At 43.5% G+C, this 19,718-nt stretch overlaps 1 protein-coding gene across 4 annotated transcripts in view; it reads right to left on the bottom strand.

The window, feature by feature from the left end:
* Nucleotides 1-900: 900 nt before the first annotated feature.
* Nucleotides 901-19,718, bottom strand: part of CLSTN1 (calsyntenin 1) — a 29,790-nt gene continuing 10,972 nt past the window's right edge. The window contains exons 3-19 of one of the 4 annotated variants that reach the window (XM_058818639.1): nucleotides 17,879-17,908; nucleotides 16,315-16,510; nucleotides 14,460-14,668; nucleotides 14,086-14,235; nucleotides 13,802-13,987; nucleotides 12,469-12,717; nucleotides 11,502-11,623; nucleotides 10,598-10,760; nucleotides 9,436-9,486; nucleotides 7,629-7,786; nucleotides 6,855-7,003; nucleotides 6,146-6,372; nucleotides 5,678-5,848; nucleotides 4,978-5,123; nucleotides 4,261-4,396; nucleotides 3,825-4,009; nucleotides 901-3,230 (exon numbers count right to left, since the gene is read on the bottom strand). In XM_058818639.1, coding sequence (XP_058674622.1) covers nucleotides 3,036-3,230; nucleotides 3,825-4,009; nucleotides 4,261-4,396; nucleotides 4,978-5,123; nucleotides 5,678-5,848; nucleotides 6,146-6,372; nucleotides 6,855-7,003; nucleotides 7,629-7,786; nucleotides 9,436-9,486; nucleotides 10,598-10,760; nucleotides 11,502-11,623; nucleotides 12,469-12,717; nucleotides 13,802-13,987; nucleotides 14,086-14,235; nucleotides 14,460-14,668; nucleotides 16,315-16,510; nucleotides 17,879-17,908 — 2,723 coding nt within the window. In that variant the 3' untranslated portion in view covers nucleotides 901-3,035. The remainder of the gene's footprint in view (nucleotides 3,231-3,824; nucleotides 4,010-4,260; nucleotides 4,397-4,977; nucleotides 5,124-5,677; nucleotides 5,849-6,145; nucleotides 6,373-6,854; nucleotides 7,004-7,628; nucleotides 7,787-9,435; nucleotides 9,487-10,597; nucleotides 10,761-11,501; nucleotides 11,624-12,468; nucleotides 12,718-13,801; nucleotides 13,988-14,085; nucleotides 14,236-14,459; nucleotides 14,669-16,314; nucleotides 16,511-17,878; nucleotides 17,909-19,718) is intronic. The other 3 variants (XM_058818642.1, XM_058818641.1, XM_058818643.1) reach the window with 3 other exon arrangements.

The raw sequence follows: 19,718 nt of genomic DNA, 5'->3' as shown, positions 1-19,718 counted from the left end.
GAAAGCACAGCCCCAGTCAGGTTCTTGTGGAAGGGAAGACACTACAATTCCAGAGCTGCAAAAGCAATTCTCTTGCAGTGCCAGAGCCTGGTGTTCAGGGTGCTGCAGCACTGGCCCCTGCTCTCCTCATCCCTCTCACAGCACAAAGGCCAGGCCCTCACAGATTTCAGAGCAGTGGCTCCTGTCCTGTCCCTCACTTTGAGAAGTGCAATAACACAAAGGTGTATCAGTATCAGCTGCAAGAACTGAGCACAGTTTTACAGAGCTTAGTCTGGAAAACTTGACTTACCTACGAGCAGTAAAAATTCAGTGAGTCATCGTGTGGACCTTCTTTTTTGTACACCCTGGGAGGGCATCTTGGATAAATCTCTGAGAGTTCTGTTGGGTCAGTAAAGAGCGTTTGACTCCAGACTCACAAAGCAGCAGCTCACCTGATGGTTTTCAGCAAGCTGAACTGTACTAAAGACTGAAACTTAAGAGAATTTTCAAAAATGTTCCATTTCATTACAAGTGGCTTCTCATTTTTATAAATATGCTCAGAATGATAGACTTATTTCTATTTATTTAGAGATGTTTCTGTCATTATTTTTTTTTAACTCTGTACAAACTGATTGTGCTTATTCTGTTGCCTTTGAAAAAGAAGTATTTTTTTAAGCCAAACCGTGGTTCTGCAAGAAGAGAATGTTTACATGTTTGGCTCTTCAGTTGCGGTAGGTACATGTTTTGTAACTAAGAAATAAAAGATATTGACGAATTGTACACAAATGCTGCCAAGTCCTTCTGTGTTTGAAAGCAATGACCACAAAACTCTCCTACTCCCCCAGCAGAGGCAAATTAATGCAGTTTATATAACTGGATTCTATTTTGTTTCACTCAGGAAAATAAAAAATGCAAACAACCTTTAGAACCAGAAATTTATTGTAGCTTATAGACTTTCCAAACTGACCTGTTACCAATATACACATCTGAAAAGTTATACCCACAGTGGCTACAAACTGCATCAGGACATTACAACCCCTCAGTATTACCATTAAGTCATGATCAGTTTTGGTCTAAAATACAGCAGCTACAGCAACAGTATATGGAAGGATAAGTCTTCTACACATTAACACAGGACAACTGTCAGACATAAGTTAAAAGTTTCCCAGTTTACTTAAAACTAGCAGTTAATTACCACATAAGTAGTCAAAACCATTTTCCCATTTTAGAAATCTAAAATTTTACATTTAAAAAAAACCAAAACAACCCCCAAAAACAGTAAGCTCTGGTGTGGGTTCTTTCCCTGCTGCCAGGTCCATCTCTATTGTAAAGGCACTCCTCAGTCAGGCTCCCCCAGAGCAAACCCCATCAATCCTGGGGCTGCTCTGGGGATCCAGCTGTACAAACACGTGCTCAGCCCTGATCTTTCACCCCTCTGTGCCCCTCTCTGGCCCTGCCCTGGCCTGGCTGGGGCACGCTGGGCTCTGCAGCCACAGCCAGGAGCAGTGGCTGGCGCTTGGCTTACCGTGCTCAGGAGGGAATGCAGTCCCAGGCTCCTGCTACAGGCAGAGCAAGTTACTCTGTAATCCACCTCCACACAGATCAAGCAGAAATTCATTATTCACGACTCTGCATCAGACCAAATAAAGTTAAACAACCCTGCCTGACAGAAAAAACAGCCCCCCATGTTTGTACCTTCCAGCTACTGCCCTCTATAATCCCAAATTGGAACTGGGATCAGAAACAACCCAAATCACACGAATTAACATGATTCCCAAGGTTTTCTGGTTGGGTAATTTATGCTACAGTTTCTCACCAGCAGGAAAACACAATTACTAAGTGTAAACAAAGGCTTAAAACACCGACAATCTGTACAAGGGGCTGCAGGGGAGGAGCAGGAGTGTCCAGTGGTATCAGCTACACCCCAAACCCTCCCACTTCCAAATTAGAAACAAATGAACAAAAACCCCCCCAAATCCCTATCCATGTAGACTGGTAGCCCAGGTGCTCAGACTCCCCTAGACCCCAGTCTGTCTGCAGTGTGCACAGCCCACATTGGGCTCCAGGCACCCCCCAGAACTACCAGGAGCTGGGGCCACAGCCACAGCACACAGATCTGCCCACCATGCATGTAGTGTTATTTCCCCAATAACTTAAAAGCCTTTATGGCAAGCCTCAATTGGAGAAAAAAATAAAATTAAAACCAAACTGTAGTGCACAGGGGAGCTGAACCTCTGCAGAGGCTCCTAAAGCCTTTACAACTTCTCACAAGCTTGTCTGTTCCCTCTGCAAAACAAAAAGGAGATGAAAGAAGAGGAAGGAGTCCAAGGAGAGCGGGGCATGAGCACACATCGCAGTCAAGGCCAAGACAGAGTTACTGAACATCTACACTAAGAACTGTGCCCGTGCTCCTGCTGCAGTAGGATGAGACTTGGAATAGTTCATGCTGCATGATTTTTCACTTTAGCATGTTTTAAACCCCAATCCCTGTTTTCACTACCACAAATGACATAATTACATAATTCCAATATATTTACAAAATATTAAAAAGTCTTGTTAATCTTCTACATATTAACCTCATTCTGCCACTTTACACATGCACTAATTCGGGGGAAAAAAAATTAAAAGAAATCAACAGGCTGAAATGAGCAGCTTTACCCTTTGTCAACAAGCAATCCTTGCATCTTTTAGAAAAAGGAACAAAGCCAAGTTTGTTTCACTGAGCAAAAAAAGACAGTTCAGAAATTCATGTGCAATGGCTACAGAGCTGTAGAGTCACTTAGCTGAGATGACATGAAGAAAAAAGTGCAAGGTGGTTCCTCACAGAGCGTAAAAAAAATCCAGTCACTGAGGCATGGCTGAAGGAAGAGGTGCTAACTACAACCCTACACATCAGGAACTAGCTGACAGAACACAAACACAGCTGTGTGGGGGTTCAATCTACTGGCCAGAATGAATTTTTTTGTTTCAAACACCATGAATCCTTGGTACCAATGGAGTGTGTTACAGTGGAGTCTTCTAGAGCGGGAACATAAAGACAAAGGGAGCAGCTAGAATCAATAACTGAGGGTAGAGTCATCCCATTCCAGCTGCTGCTGTCTGTTAACATTCTGTTGGTCCTCCTCCTGCTCTCCCTCTTCCTCCTCACTGCTTTCAGACTCTGCACTAGTGATGTCATCTTCTTCTCCGTCTTCACTTTCTTCTTCCTCCTCTTCCTCCTCCTCTTCACTGCTGTGTTGATCCTCGTACGTCTGTTCAGACAAAAATTAGCTGTCATTACCATAGTGGCTAAAATTATTTTTGCTCTTTATTCAAGGCTTTATATTGAGGAAGAGCTATTGCAGATTCCTTGCTAGATTTAGCAGTTCAGCAGGAATTAGGCAGAAAGCAAAAAAGACAAAGGAAGCAGCACATTGTAAAAGAGTTCTGTGACAATCCTGGCACATCCTGGCACTCTACACAAATTGGCTCTGAAGGGTGATCCACTACTGCAAATTCTACTGGAAAAGGATCTTACAATAGGACACAAAGCATGAAGGTCACACATCTTTCTTGCCCCCAATTTTCTAAAAATTCAGATGTCAGCCACAGGAGAAGGAAACATCGTAAACACAGATGTTCTGACAATAAATTCCTGCAAACACAGGCTGTGTTTAATGCTCTGAGCACACGATGAACACTAGTGCTGGACATTGGCCTGTAAAATCCCATCCTCCTAACCCCTGCAAGATCCCAACCAACTGCATGCGGCACATTTGTTCTAAATTCCCAGGCAATGTGTCAGGGCTGGTCCTGCTCTCCCCCCGTGCCCACGGGCAGTAATGCCAGCAGCTGCCCAGGGTTACCTCCATGGGGTTGACAGTGATGGTGAGGGCAGAGTCGTCCCAGTCCATCTCGTTCTCCTTGCCCGTGTCCTGGTCCCGCATGGTTCTCTGGTGCGCGGCGCGGATCCGGAACACGCCCAGGATGATCATGAACACCAGGAAGCTCACACAGACCACAATCACCACTGTGGCTGTGCTGGGCACAACTGCAGCCAGAAACACAACACTGGTAACTCTCATAGTGCTGAAAAAAAACCCTCCCATCACCTGCCAGGGGAAATGGCTTTACACAAGTATTCAATTATTATTTTTCATATATATTACACAAAGGCAGTTTGTATACAGCCACTTAAAAGGTTAGCAGGAAAGTAAGAACTAGGCTTCATTGCCTTAAATATAATTACATCAATTTGAAAGACAAAAAAACAGCTCAACTTCAATGGCTGAGAATGCTGACCTGAAAAGGGATGAGGGTTTGCCAAGTTGTGACCAGAGAGATCAACAAAGGAATGATGCACTGGGTGAATGAACTGTGGCTGTGCAGCAATGTGATTGGCATGTTCCACTGGGCTGGCTGTGTGGATAACATTCACCTGGAGACAAACAGAAAGTGTTAAACTCCAGAAACCAAATAGTATCATTCTGAAAAGATAAAAATAAAGAGAAAAAATTAAATTTTAGTGCCTTAAATGCCATTTTCTGCTGTACTTCCATCTACTTGATGTAAGCATACTAAATAATAATTAGCCTGTAACCTGCTGCAGAGAAAATGCAATTTTAGCCTCTCTGTGCTTTAACATAATCCCTTAGTATCAGAAATTTACACATTACAAGCAAAACAGTGAAGGGCCCGGCACATCCATCTGTGGCACCCCTGAAGTGTCACATAAAGCTCTCTCAGCTCTCTGGGTAGCACCATTCTCACTCCATTTGCTACATTAATAATCTGTGTTCTCAGAGCAACCTTTCCACCTTCACACCTCCATTAGCCACACTATTTCTTCTACAAACAATTTTATTTCAAGCTGAAACACAGAACTAAAACCACATTTATATATAAAACACTGCCTGAAATGCTCACATTTCCTAATACCGATTTACAGGACAAAACCTAAATCAATAACTGCTCGATTATCTCTCAGCTGAGGGACACATTTGCATGCTGTGGACCCACCTCCACCTGGAACTCGTTGCTGACGTAGCGCCCGTTGAGCTCCGAGCAGAGCAGCTTGAACTTCCTGTCGAACAGGGACGCCGTGCGCCAGTTCCTGTAGCGGATCAGGTGCAGAACCTCCTCGTAGTTGGCCATGGTGTCCACCCCTGGGGACAGACAGACACTGCTACAGCTCTGCCAGGGCACCACCTCAGAGCCCAGACAAATAGTACTCCGTGGCTTCACCTGAGGCTGCTTGGCCAACAGATTTTTAAGGATACAGAAAGGGTAACAGCAGCGACACGCACGTGTGGCTCCACTGAAATCCTGTGGGTTGGTTTTGTGGTAAAATCCTAAACCCAGAGAGTCTTTGAAGGGATTCTGGGAGCTTTTCTATGGAATACTTTAGCATAACAGAAAAGAATGATGCGTGCTCCTAGGCACTGGAGTACCCATGGAAGGAACAAGCCTTTTTTGGGGCAAAATCTAACTGCAGTTCCACAGCCCAGAGGTGACAGGCTATTTGGAACAGAGTAAAGAACAGAAGGATAGTTCTAGAATGCTGTATTTTCTAGAATCACAGCTTTCCACAGAATTGCTGTGCTTGGAATTCTAAAAGAAATGAAGTATTTGGAGTAAGGTGGTACAAACCACCTCTCTAGAACTGCTCCCTGTGTCAGTCTCCTCATTCCCTCCCAAGAGCAGCAGCAGGAACCCCCACCTGTGATTATCATGCCCAGGTTGGAACTGCTCATCTCAATGCCTTTCTGCTGCAATCGTGTCATGTCAATCTCCAGGCTCTCTTGCTCCTGATTTAATTCCTCTCCCAGCACCGTCACCTCACACATATCCAGGTTGTGCATGATCTCTTCAGATACCAAAGACTCTTGAACTAAAAATGAGAGAAAAAGCCAAAGATTTAAGCAGAAACACCAGAACAAATATTAAAATCTAGGCCTGAGGAGAACAAGTATTCACGAAATAATGATTTAAAAAATAAAACACAAAATATAAACATGGGATATTTACATGAGGATAATGGCCTGGACGTATTATCATTTCCAGTTAAGTTTTTGTTAGCCCAGACCAGCGGATCAACACCTTTTTTCCCCTTACTGGATTGTGCACTAAAAGCCCGCGGCTCTGTGCAGGAGGAAGATCCTGCCCGAGGGGAGGGTGGCACAGTTACCTGTAGGATCCTCATCGCCGTCCCCCTCGGGCTCCACCTCCCGGGTGATGGTGCTGATGATGCGCAGCTCCGGGAACAGGGACACGCCCTCGGAGCTCTCGAACTCTGAGGCGGAGCGGGCAAAGTGGTTGATGCCACTCAGGCTGATTTTTGGCTCCTCTGGCTGCAAGACCATGACATAGCCCTCCACAGAGGGAATGGAGACACAGGCCTCTTCATTGAAACACCTGAGAGACAGAAGCAGTTTTGCAGTCAAGGTGATTGTTTCAGAGGGAAGCACAATTACACACTGTAATTGCTTTATAAATTTTTGAAAAGCTGTCTCAGACCCAGGAGTCTTAGATAAATTCATCACTGCCCTGGAAAGTATGGAATAGCCACCAAGGGAGCAATCTCACAATTAATTTTTACTTACAGTTACCATTTGGCCTCATTTCTACGCTTTGACTTAGAGCCACAGGTAACCCCTTTAATGAAGCTGTGAGACTGGAGACACTCCCAGCACTCTGGCAGCACTTTGCTCCCCACCTTACACACTCCCTACTCCATTCTCAGGCAGAGAACAGAGCACTGTGGATAACATTTGCTGTACTGCAGTGTGGGATGGTCACACAGCCCAGGACTCCTTTGTTTCTCCCAAGAGAGGCCCATGAACACCAGGCTCCACCAGCCCCTCACAGGGATGCTCCAGCTCAGCACCAGGACACACCTGACAGTGCTGGTGATCTTCAGCCTGCGGATGCCGGGGGTTGGGAACTGGCGGGAGTTCAGGTAGGAAATGTGCTGCATGGCCTTGTCCACTCTGTCAATGTCATCCCCTTCTATGGTCAGCGTTGACTGGCTCGGGTTCATGTGGATCTGAAAACAAGGAGGAAAACCGTAAGAGAACACCCAGCTGAGTGACATGATCTGCAATTCAAACTGGAGCTCAGCACTGATAAATGCAGGAGAACTGCATCCATATTCAAAACAACAGGGTCATTATTTCCCAGCCTTGTGGCACACAGTCTCAGCTCCCTACTCACTGCCTTACCCCAGTGTCATGTATTTGTGTTTCATTCTTTAAGAAAAAATCTAAGCACATATTCTAGTTCTGGTTCTAGTAATACAGAAGAGAGACAGCTAAAAAAATAAGAGAAATTTAGCTCTGTTCACACAACCTTGCTACTGAAAAAGCCACGTAATCTTATTTTATGAAGCTGCTTGTTAAACATCTCTTATCAGACAATCTGCACATCTGGTAAAACAGAGGCTTACAAATATGGAGTATCTCTTCAAGACTTAAAAGACAGCAGAGTAACTTACATTTTTAAGACCAGGTTTATAAAAGAAAAATTTCCTACTTTTATGTAATATTAATGCAGAATGCTACAAGAGATGAGCTTGTTATATCTGGGGCACCCTGTTAACTCTGCCAGTTAAACTTGTAACTCTGATCAGAGAAGGAATATACACGCTCCCCTTTGTTTATATGCAAATTTACCTTCACACCTTTACCAACACCATCAGCCATCTGCAAATCCAGCCCCTCCTTGCAGGTGTAGAGGCAATCAATCACCTTCTTGTTCTCCAGTTTACCAGAACGGATCATCAACCCTGCCAGGTTGCCTCGGAAAAACTGAGCCATGCGCAGTTCGCCACCTTCAAAACACGAGGGAGGAAAAACCTTCACTTGTCATGATTCTTTCTGCTTTTCTTTTGTAAAACAGCAAGTATGCCAGCTGATACACACAGCATCATACACATGCAGGTTAGTTTCCATCCATTCTGGGTGTTAACCTTGTGATTATGTCAGGCACAAAGAAAGAATTGAACAGTTCACCATGCACGTGGCCTTCAGAGAGCTGTGGCCACCTTGAACTGCCTGCTCCATGACAAACATCTCACAAGAAGCCCCATACAGCGAGGTGGTGCTCAGAAATCAAACACAATGGGATGAGCCATGAAACCTGAACCTTCCTGCTGGGTAACACCTCCTACTCAGGACACAGGAGAGCATCCCTCCAGCTTGAGGGATCTCCACCTAAACCAGCCCTGCAGGCTCTCCCTGCACTCCAAGGGTAGAAAGGAGCTTTGTAAAGTCATTCAGCTCATTCTGAGAGGTGTCCAAGAGTCACCTGCCCCCTCTAAAGGTGCCATCTTCTCTCTGCAGATTCAAGAGAGCAGTTTAAACCCAGGTAACTCAACTAAGTCTGATAAGGGCAACCTAACAAGCCCTTTATTCCTCAGTGTTTTTGAAGATGATGTCACCATGATCAACTAGTCCATCTTGCTAAATCCTGGGGCCACAAAACACCACCTGGAAACGTGCATTTTCAAGCCCATTACTTACTAAGCAATCTGACTTTGGAAAGATGTCTAAGCTTGTTTTAGAAGTTTTAAGTGATAACAGATCCTTGCTACAACTCAAATATTCAGTGGTGAAATGTCCTGTTCCAAATTACACCATTTTCATATAGCTTCAGCTTCTGGAGCCCCTGGATGCTGCTTCCTTCTTGCCAAATTAAAATGTGATGCACAGCTAGAAACCTCTTGCCAGTTACATCCAGACTATTCCACCAATTCTTAAACTTTACAGGGAGGGTACCCATCTTGAATTCACTTTTAAAAATATACACTAATTTTAGGTATCGCAACTCAAGACACTGAGCTATCACTAAAATTTGTTATGAGGAAATAACCCTGTAGCAAATCTGAAATACCTGGTACCCAAAGCTTTTCTGCCCATTCACAATTACAATTTTATATAAGTATCTGTGAGTATCCCCTGTAAATTACAGGTCTGTGGTTGTGAGCAGCCTGACCTAAACATGAGATCAGTCTTGTTCTGAAGAGGAGCAAAGGTACCCGAGTTCCAGAGGTGCTGCCCAATGTACTGAATAAATTCTATAATAAAGACACATTCTACATGCATAAATACAAACATTTATATAGGATGGTGTGTGTTTATGTTTTAACAAAACTGGATGAAAGAGATTATAACTGATATTTACAACAGCAACTTTTTTCACCACTTCACTGCAATCACAACCATTGCAGATTGTACATGGAAGTACATTTGGATGCAACCAAAAAAATACCCAAAACAAACAAAAAACCCCCCAAAACTAAGCAGAAGTCAGCTGATGATGCTCTGCAAATAGAAGCACAATGAAGACACAAGCCTAGGAGAGGATTATGTGAAGGTCAATGGCCCGAATGCAATGCCTGCATTTCATGCTGTGTGCAAGATGAAGCAATGTCTTGGCTTAAAAATGAAATAAAACAGTAGGGAAAAAAACTCCAGCAACCTGCAGAGGTCTCGGGCACAGTTTCATTGTCATTTTCACTTCCTGTATATTCTGTAGAAAAGCAAGACAAAGAATGGGACACTAGGGAAAGGACCAAGTAGTTACAATTTGGCAAACTCTCAAATCCCAGAAAATACAAAGCAGCACATCCCCCAAAGCTTGCTTATACTGGACCCAGCTCCTCAAGGATTATGCGTTCTTGGAAACAAAGAGCTGCAGTGCAGGGGAAGACACATCACTGTGCTGGTACAAGAACAGTCATGGCACCACAGCCCAAAGAGCCCCACACACAAGCAGCAGCAAGAGCTGCAGAACCAGGAGAGGAAAGCTCACACAAACCTTTGTCTTTAGTAAGACAACACAACTCTAACAACTGGCTCCATATGAGGGGAAATTAATGCAAGAACCAGACTAATACAGTAAATCACCAAAAGGTATTGAAAGGTAATCAAAAGAAGCCATTATCAACACAGATTTCTTAATCAATAATAGAATCACATGTATCGAGCAGTCAATTTATCAAATGGAAGCACCAAGCAATGAAAATCGGGGCAATGAAAATTTTTTAAAAGAAATGTTCCAAGAACTTCTTTAGAAGGATAAAATCTTTCGTTCCTTGGAGACAAGCTGCATACACAACTTAGTGCAGCCTAAATAGAGCAGACAATAATGCAGATGTCTATTTTTATAAGCAGAAATGGTAAAATACCCAAGAGACAGCACTGCTTGTGTTGCTCTGCAGAGCTGTCTGCTGGACAGGCTTCCATTGATGAGAAGACTTTTCCTACAAGATGCTTTTCAACCTCCTTGAAACGAAGTGTTCTGCTTGGTAACCTGGAGTATATGAGGCATTGTTACAACTACTATTAAAAAAAGCTAACAGTATTCCCCACGGCCACCACAAAAATCATGTTGATGGAATACAGGCTGGTGAGCAGCCTTGCATTTCACACACCTGTGGCCAACGAGAAAACAAACAAACACTCATGGAAAAAATTACTCAGAGGAAATATGTGATACCAGCTTGGAGCAAAACCCATCTGCAACAGGCAAAACACGTTACATTTCACGCACTAAAAAGACCTGCTGGGTACCTTTAGATAACCACAGAGATTTCATTAGAAAAAGTTAATTAGAAGTATTAACAATTGTCAGTATTTACCTTGCCAGCATGCTCCAACCACCAGCTGTGTTTCTATCTTGGAAGGGTGGAGTGGGTAATCCTCAGTGACTGGGAAGGGATCATAGGAAACCCCATCCACATACAGAGACACTGCAGGAAATTCAACGTTGACCACGTAGTGGTGCCACTCTTTGTCACACACCTGAACAGAGAGTTTTAAAAATTCTGTCATTTTTTCCCCATTACAGTTCAGTAATGAGCTGGTCCCATGTTTAGCATAAACATACATGCAGATGTACCAATGACCTACAACACAAGCCTGTACAGACACAGTTGATCTTTCACACACATGGCACACATCTGAAAAGCAAACTGACTGCCAAACATTAATAAAAACTTTCTTTATTCTGTTGCCAATACAGGAAGCTGCATATACTTCCTTTCCTTTAATTTTTATATTAAATAACAGCCTGTTCCAATCTAACAATACATTTCTACATGCATGCACATCCTGAAATACTGTTATAAGACAACCTTACTTGACAAAGGACAGGTATTTGCTGAGAGGAACTGTTAAAAAGACAGGACTATTTATCACAGATCCAGGGGGCTGAGAAAATGTCACATGCTCAGAAGCACTTGAATGCTATGATCAACCTGGAATAAATACCTCCTGCTTTCTCATGCACTCCACCTTAGAGTGCATCTAGTGAAGACAACTGATGTCACAGCTCTAAGACTGATGCTGTACTTTCTACTTTATATTCAAGATGAAAAGCCGAAGCTGAGCCTGCCACTCAATCACAAGTGAAACAAGCACTGCTGGGTTCTGCAGAACAGGAGCTTGGAGGGGCAGGAAGCATTTATCACTGAGGACACTGCCAGGGCTGTTAGTGGCTGCTGGCTTTCACCCCGGCTCTGTACCACGAGCTCCCAGGCTCACCTGATTGAGCTTCCAGTGGAACTCAGCAGGCTGGTAGGACTTTCCCTGGGAGGGCTCCTGGCGGAACAGGAACACCAGGCGGCAGTTGTGCACGTACAGGGCGTAGTGGTGCCGGTTCATATCTGCAGGCAGTTCAGTTAACAGCGTTAGCTCCTGCTCCTAACCTCACCAACAAAATGCACCTGCTCTGCAATCTCCCACTTCAATACCAAAGGCACTGGTAGGCGGTAATCAATGCAGAAGTAAATCAGGCAGGGTAAGAGGAATGTAAAACATCTGCAGCAGCAGTGAGGGCAAACGCTCTTGAAGAACCCATGAGGCTCCAGGACAGACAGAGAAGTCTCTATCCTAACCCAACCTAAAGCAAGGCACAGCACTGAAGAGCCAGAGATAAACCTGTCAGCAGGAGAAAAAGAGCTCTACTTGCAAACAGAAGAGCTTTTTTTTGATACAAATAGCAATTATGGAAACAGGGTTCTCACATTTCCTTCCTCTTAATGGCATTTTCCAAACTATTGTTTCTGTGTCATAAGCAGAGAGTGAAATTGTGCACAGAGTAAAACAAAATTTAATCTCTGGAGAAAGAGAAATTATATCCTCCTAAGGAAAATAAAGATATAGCAGCAAATGCTGTCACTAGACCTGATATGTGTGTCTTAATGTTTTTAGGCAGCATCAAGAACAAGGCTATCTTTGGAGATGCAAACTCCAGGCTGCAGTGCCAGAATAAGTAATCTACCACAGTAAAAGAAGTGCATGATGTAAACTGAAATAGAATTAGAAAAACAAGTCTGCCCAATCTGAAGATAGCCGAGCCTAAACATAAGCACAACAGTGATTTTTAAAGTCAACCTCATATAAATTCTAAGAAAACCTTAAGGTAGAGAAAACACTGTCACATGTGCTGCCAGAGCACATAAAAACCGACCAACCGCAGAGACTGTTTATAATTGAAGTATTGACAAACCTGTCTTGTCTGAATTGCACAGAATTGTCTCTTTCTCCTTGGTTCCGGGCCCGTGCCTCATCCACACTGAAATCATGAAGGGCTCTTTGAGATTGACTGTGACAACACCATCTGGAATCTTCACAGCCTGGGTGCCATTAAACTCGAAGACCTGGTCGCTGTCATGGCCATTATCCGTGGGCAGCCCCACAGTCCAGTTAGCAGCACTGCTGGGAGGGGGCAGCAGCTCAGCTGTGCCAGAGGCAGCACCTACAACACAAATGATCAAATCAAAACAGAAATTTAAAAGACCACCACCGGTTTCAAATTCAACTGTTTATCTCAGCACTAATTTCTCAGCACCAACTGTCAGGATTATGCACTGCCATCACCCAATTCTCCTTTTAAACAGTGTAGCACTAATTACAGGCATCTAATACCATGGTAACTTCCACAAATTTCACTTCTGGGTGGACAACTAATCTCATAATAAGCAAATTCAACCTCCAAAGCTATAGGATCTGATTCTTCCTCTATCTCAGGAAGCCTTTCATTAATGCCACTTGTCCCTGAGCCCCAGGAGCACGATGCCCTTCTCTGGACACTGTACTTAGCTGTGAGAGCAGAAGTGATCCAGCTGAAGAGCGTGCACAAGCACCCCCTCCCAGCCCCCAGCACAGTCAGCAGCAGGTACCCTTAACGTCACACTGACCTCAATCAGGGAACAGCTCAACAATTGCCTGGGTCTCTGGGGTTACATGCTACTCAGACTTTCAATTACTTTCAACTGCAGCCGAAGGCATAAATCATGAGTGATAATTTATCCTGTAATCTCAATTCTTCCATATGGCTACAAAGAGCTCCACTGACTTTTTGTAAGACCTTTAACTGCAGTGTAAGTGGATGCCAAGGGCATTTATTCCTAGGGCAAGCACGGTACAAATTTAACTGATCCAAGTTAAATGGTTTTTTCTTGGTTTTCTCTAGTTTTTCATCATGTATTTCTCAGATTGCAGCCGTTACATCCATCATGCTGAGAAAAGTAGAGGCTTTAACAGCTATACCCTTCCACACAAATTCTTTCAGCTCTTCAATATGAATCTCATGCAAGGGACATTATTAGTCTATGTAAGACAGCAGAGAGGCAGAAGAAAGAGATTCTTTACCACATTTGAGAATTATTGTAGAAGTCACCTTCAGGCAATTTCATGCCTTTTGCTGCCAGTGAGGAAATGAGTTGAAGGAAACTATGTGCAAATGAAGACCAGATCTACTCATTGATTTCTAAAATAAAATTCAAAGTAAAACTAGTAAGCAAGAGAGACCATTTTTATTTTAACAAAAGCTTTCTTACCACAAAGCCTGTGGATGGATTTCTCAGAGTAGGTGTCTCTATCACAGCCTTTACCAATATGGTTGGTTTCTAGTTCCACCGTTGCTTCCACTGAGGTTATTGGCTCATCACATGTCTCCAAATGCATCCCAGGGAAGAGAGCCAAAGAACCAGTGCCAGGCTCGTATTCTATTCTTTTGCTCCAACCTGAATATTTATTCAAAGAAACAATATTAAAGATCTCTCGTGTTTAACTGAAGGTACCAGTAAATGCTAAAAGCAGAGAGGAAAGACAGCAAACTAACCTTGCCAGCCAGGCTTGCACGTAGGCTTAACGCTAATTTTAACCAACACATCTTCAGCAGCTCTCTTCTTCCCACAGTCATAGGCTGTTACTGTCAGTTTATACTGGTGTTCTTTACCATAGCTCAACTTTTCTGTGTTTTTTATATAACCTGATACAGAAAAAGGGCAATTGTCAGACAACAAGACAATTCTTCAGGGTCTGCATACAATGCATCCAGGTACCATCAATGTACTTCATACAGACTTGAATAAACTCATCTGCAAGTGCATTGCCCTGCACCGTTTGACTTTTCAGTGCCAGGCTCCAGGCCCTCGTGGCCAGGGTGGCCCCATTCTGTGCCCAGTGCCAGCCCACCCCAGCTCCGTGCCTCACCGTCCTTGTCGATGGCAAAGGGCACATCTGGAGTCACGATCTCGTAGCTGCAGATCTGGCTGAACTGGGGGGAGCAATCTGCATCCACGGCCTCCACCCTGAGCACGTTGTCATACCTCTTGCCCTCAATGACCGTGGCCTTGTAGGACTTCTCCTTGAACACCGGGGCGTACTCGTTCACGTCGTTCACCTGGATGTGAACTGTGGCCCTGCAATGACACACACAGGGCTCCCAGGGCCTGCACACCCTGCTCCCCCAGCACTGCATCCAGCAGTTCCCTCTGGATCACCTGGATGTGAACTGTGGCTCTGCAATGACACACACAGGGCTCCCAGGGCCTGCACACCCTGCTCCCCCAGCACTGCATCCAGCAGCTCCCTCTGGATCACCTGGATGTGAACTGGGGCCCTGCAATGACACACACAGGGCTCCCAGGGCCTGCACACCCTGCTCCCCCAGCACTGCATCCAGCAGTTCCCTCTGGATCACCTGGATGTGAACTGTGGCTCTGCAATGACACACACAGGGCTCCCAGGGCCTGCACACCCTGCTCCCCCAGCACTGCATCCAGCAGCTCCCTCTGGATCACCTGGATGTGAACTGGGGCCCTGCAATGACACACACAGGGCCTGCACACCCTGCTCCTGTTGCAAGAATTACACAGCTAGGTCAAACCAAGGAATAAGAAAGGAAAACCTGTGTTGAAGGTCTGTTTCCTGGGTACTTTAAACAAGGAAAAATCTGCATTTTACATTTGTCTTTTTTCCCTCCAGTCCGCTTACTTCCATGAATGTGAAGGTTTGGGTTTTGATTAATAGGAATATTTGCACCTGGTTCTGAATGACTGCTACTTTTCTCCTGTTCAAAGAAATGTTTTTTGGGTATTACAGGTTCTGCTAAATCAGCTTCTTTTTCACATAAAGCCATCCTTCAGCAAGCATTCCAGCTCTCAGAAACAAGCAACCACTGACTAATAAACCCAGCAATCTCAACTACCCTAACTAGGAAAGCAGTGGATGTTTCTCCAATGTATTGCTATATAAAACTCAAACCCTTGTATAGTCATAGAATAGCAAGGTTTTGTTTGTCACCAAGATGACCTCTGCTACTCTATTCCTCATCTTATTTATGCCTCTCTCTTTGCTTCACACAACTGCTCATCTCCCACATGCTCTGCAGATGCTTACACCAGAGTGTCAAACAGTTATTCTCAAGTGGGTTTTCTAGAGACTGTTTTATATTGTGGTTTTTCCTTAGCTAAAGATAAGCTAAAGACTGCTTTGTTCCCATCCTTTAATGTAGGCAGAGACGAGCCCCATGCTGTTGATCTTGGGTTCTTTGGTGGGGCTGTCTGGAAATGATAGAAACATGAATGCTTTGGCATTCTGTTAAGCTTAACAGACCGACTTCTTGAACCAGTTTTTTGGATTTAGAAACTGAATTCCAAAACAATGTCAAGGCCTGTTATCCCATTGCAAACTCTACCAACTCAAGACAGATTTTAAGTGTATCAGCAGTTTCCCTGCTTCTATCCCCAGCTGGTTCTCTAATATAAACCCAGAGACATCAAGGGATAAAGCAGTATCACCTAAGATACAAAAGAAGGGATGTCCAAGCAGTTCATGTCCATTTTGCTGCTCTTTTAATCACTATTATTGCCCTGCTTGAGCAGGGAGCTTGGACCAGATGAGCCAGTGTGGTCCCTTCCAAGCTGGCCCTTTCTGTGGTTCCCTGAGAAGCCTTCCAGGATGAACACTTGGTTCACATTTACTCTCAATACACAGACCATAAATCACCACTACAGGAGACCCCTTGGAGCCAAACTCCCCCTCAGCCCACCCCAGGCTGACTTACTTGTGGGATTTTTTGGCATTTGCTCCATCTGGTCCCTTCCCACAGTCGTAGGCCTGGATGGTGAAGGTGTAGTCCTTCTGCAGCTCACAGTCCAGCTTTTCCTTAGAGCGTATGATTCCCTCACCAGTGGATTTATCCACCACCACTGCTTCAAAGGGAACATTCTGCCCGTGGATTTTAAATCCACAAATCTCACCTACAGAGTTAAAGTAAAGATAGGTTAGAACTGGTCAACACGATGATGCATTTCTAAAATAAATGACCAAATATTTTGCAGCCAGGGGTTTGTGAGGGTCTGTGGACAAAGCAAGAGCACTGTGCTTTAAAATGGGTGAATTCTGGGAACTTTAGTAAAAAGAAGCAAACGTCTGCCTTCCAAGCAACTTGTTTACTTTGCATCCATTCATGCAGGAGTACAAAAGAGAAAAAGAGAAATGTAGACAGGCATTTCACAGGAGTACTTGAGACAGCTCTAGGGCAAGAGTAGATCTTATGTGAGCATACAGCCAAGGCCACTGGTAATACCTTCTATGCCAAGCTACTGGCAATAGCTGGGCAGCTGGTTTACTTTGACCAGAGCAAGAGGTTAAAATGCACAGTTACAAGTCAAGGGATGAAAAGGCTTCAAGTACAGGTTCAGCACCATAATTACAGAAATTCTGTCAACAGATCAAAGGACAAAGTCTTCCTGTGCAATGTACCTGGCTAAAATCAGGGAATCAAAATAAACTACTGAATGAGAAAGGTAGAAATACCAACTTCTCAGGCATCCATTTCAACAGCTATCTACCAACACAGTCCAAATGTTAGTCAAGGAAGCTCACAGCAAATGTTTTAGAAGGCTTTCCTTCTAGTCAAACTCTTCACCCTACAAACTTGGAAGAGAAGTCCCCAGCACATCATTTTCATCATTTTTAAACACATCACAGCTCTGTCTGGCACAGCTGGGTGAGCCCAGTACACAACAAAAGCCACTCAATGAACTGTCTGACCACCTACACTGTGTTTTTACCTCTGCAACTTGTTGTATTTTGCTGGGGATTTTCTTACACCAACAAACCCCACTGTTTTGCTGTTATAGTTGCAGTGGTTTCTTGGTACCAACAAAACACTCCCAATGAAAACATGTCTAGAGGTATTCAGAAAATGGGGGTGATTCATATTTAAACCACTGAAGTCAGTCCTGAAGGGTGTGTACTGCAGGAAGGTGCTGCAATGCTTCAGCACTTCACAAAGCATGTGGAACTTCAGCTGTCCCAAAGAAGTGATCTACAAGGGAAACTATCAGAAAATGCCAATTTTCCCCAAACAACTTCTTCAATGTCCCCACAATGTACAATAACCCCAAATGGTTCAAATGGATGTCTGATTTACAGATATTTCTAACCAAGGGTTTGGTTACATAACACTTTTTATCAATATATTTTAAAATAGAAAAAAACTGGGAGAATAAATGGGACAAAAGAGCATGACAGGATCTTCTGTTTCAGTGCTGATTCCCCATTTCATAACCAAAGTTAGTAGGTTAATATTCATAAAAGGGATAGAAAGAACCCTTTATCACCTTCTTTGGTGACTGTCACCTCAAAACTCTCTAAAGGGAAAAAAGACAAACCCATGTCAGTAACAGGAAAGGTTGAATGGGAGCAAATAAGGAAAAGGCAAAGATGCACACATTACACAGAAAAGCTTTGGAAAAACTGTATTTTAAAATTGCAGCGGTGATTTGCTGTAACTATTACAATTTTAGAGTTTTAGTTATGGTAAATATGATTTAATCTTTTAACTCCACGTTTTCATTTGGAGAATTTTGCAATATTTAATATGATCAAGGCTTTGTTTTCTCCTTTTCTTTTTTTAATAATACCAACTGCTAAATGAGATATTTTCAAAACTGCATGTTGATGAATAACTGCCCATAAAGTAGAATTCATCTGAATTTATTTACATTATTCTGTATAAAGTATTGCCATAATTAGTGACTAAAAATATACACATTCAAATGTAATCCTGATGAACACAAGTTTTAATTTAAGGAATGTGGAGAGGGAGCTATATGTTTTCCTAGCAGCATAGCATCAAATTTGACACAAAAATGGATGAAACACTATTGCAACAAAATTTCCTCTTAGGTTTGCTACCAGCTATGCAAGTGAGCCACGGATGGGACATGAGCAAAATCTGTTTGCTTAGGGTGTTATCATCTCCTCTATAGGACATTTCTTTTCTAAAAATCCCCCTCCCAGCCTTGCCCACAGCAGCAGAGATCCCTTCCCAAGCAAACTGGGGCTGGTGGCATCAGCACTGTCCCATCCCAGCACGGCAAGTGCCTCCAGGGAGAGGGACCCCAAGGGCTTGATGGATTTTGGGTTTTTTTTTTAAAGAATCTATAGAGATTCTGCAAGATCCTTTTCAAAGCTCTCCACAGAGTCACGCTTTAAATTAAAAATTCCTAACCCCCACAAAATACTACTTGCATCCCAGAATAGCAAGGGGGAAATAAAGGACTGTGGTCGGGAAGTGGTTTTCCCCAGGGGTGGGGGAAGAGGGACTGAAGCCCTGGTACAGGCACACCAAAAAACCAAGGGAAACACTTCAAACATCTGGCTCCGAGAGCCTGCACTGCACATGCAGCTGTGTGAAGGCATCCAGATACAGTGGTGCTGTTTCAAATGTAACAGAAATTCAGTTCCTTTATGCACAGTGAAGGGGAAATCCCAGCTTGACAGCTTCAGCCATCAGATTGGTTTTAGGCACAAACAATAAACATACAATAAAAAATGTAACTGTCCTTTATTTTATTTTTATTTTATTTTTTTCAGCAAAACCACTTAGGATCAAATTCCAACATGATTCAATTTGTAATGTAGAAAAGAGTCACTGAGGAACAAGAATGGTCACTGTCTTCTCAAGCAGATGTGTAACAGTGATGGTGCAGAAGACTGATTCCATCCTGTCCCTATGTGCCAGGCAGCTTGACAAGGCAAGCTGGCATGACTATATTCACCCTGTTTCCAAAAGTGTATAATTTCACAATTAAAACCACACAATTAACCTGAGAAATAAAAATCTACATAATCCCACTTATTTTTGCACACCTGAATTTTAGGGTCCTACCCAGAGCACAGAGTGAGCACAGCAATAAATGTTACTTTTACTTGCCCCACAGTTCATGTACTACAAAGCATCCAAATGAACTCGTTTCGAGATGTTTCGACATGCTCGAAATTGAAATAAAGCAAAAAAGCTCTACTTAAAGTATTTTAAATCTGCAGACAGTTCAGAAGTTTCACAGCTCAGCTAGAGGGCACAATTAATTAAAATATCCAGCCTTTTGAAGCATGAATAAATTTGATTTCTAAGCAAGAGCACAGCAGCAAGGGCTGAAGCAGGCCGTTAATCCT

The sequence above is a fragment of the Ammospiza caudacuta genome, chromosome 22 (genome assembly GCF_027887145.1).
Source record: "Ammospiza caudacuta isolate bAmmCau1 chromosome 22, bAmmCau1.pri, whole genome shotgun sequence".
Lineage (NCBI taxonomy): Eukaryota > Metazoa > Chordata > Aves > Passeriformes > Passerellidae > Ammospiza > Ammospiza caudacuta.
The sequence above is the reverse complement of the archived record's forward strand: the minus strand, read 5'-3'. Positions and strand labels throughout refer to the sequence as shown.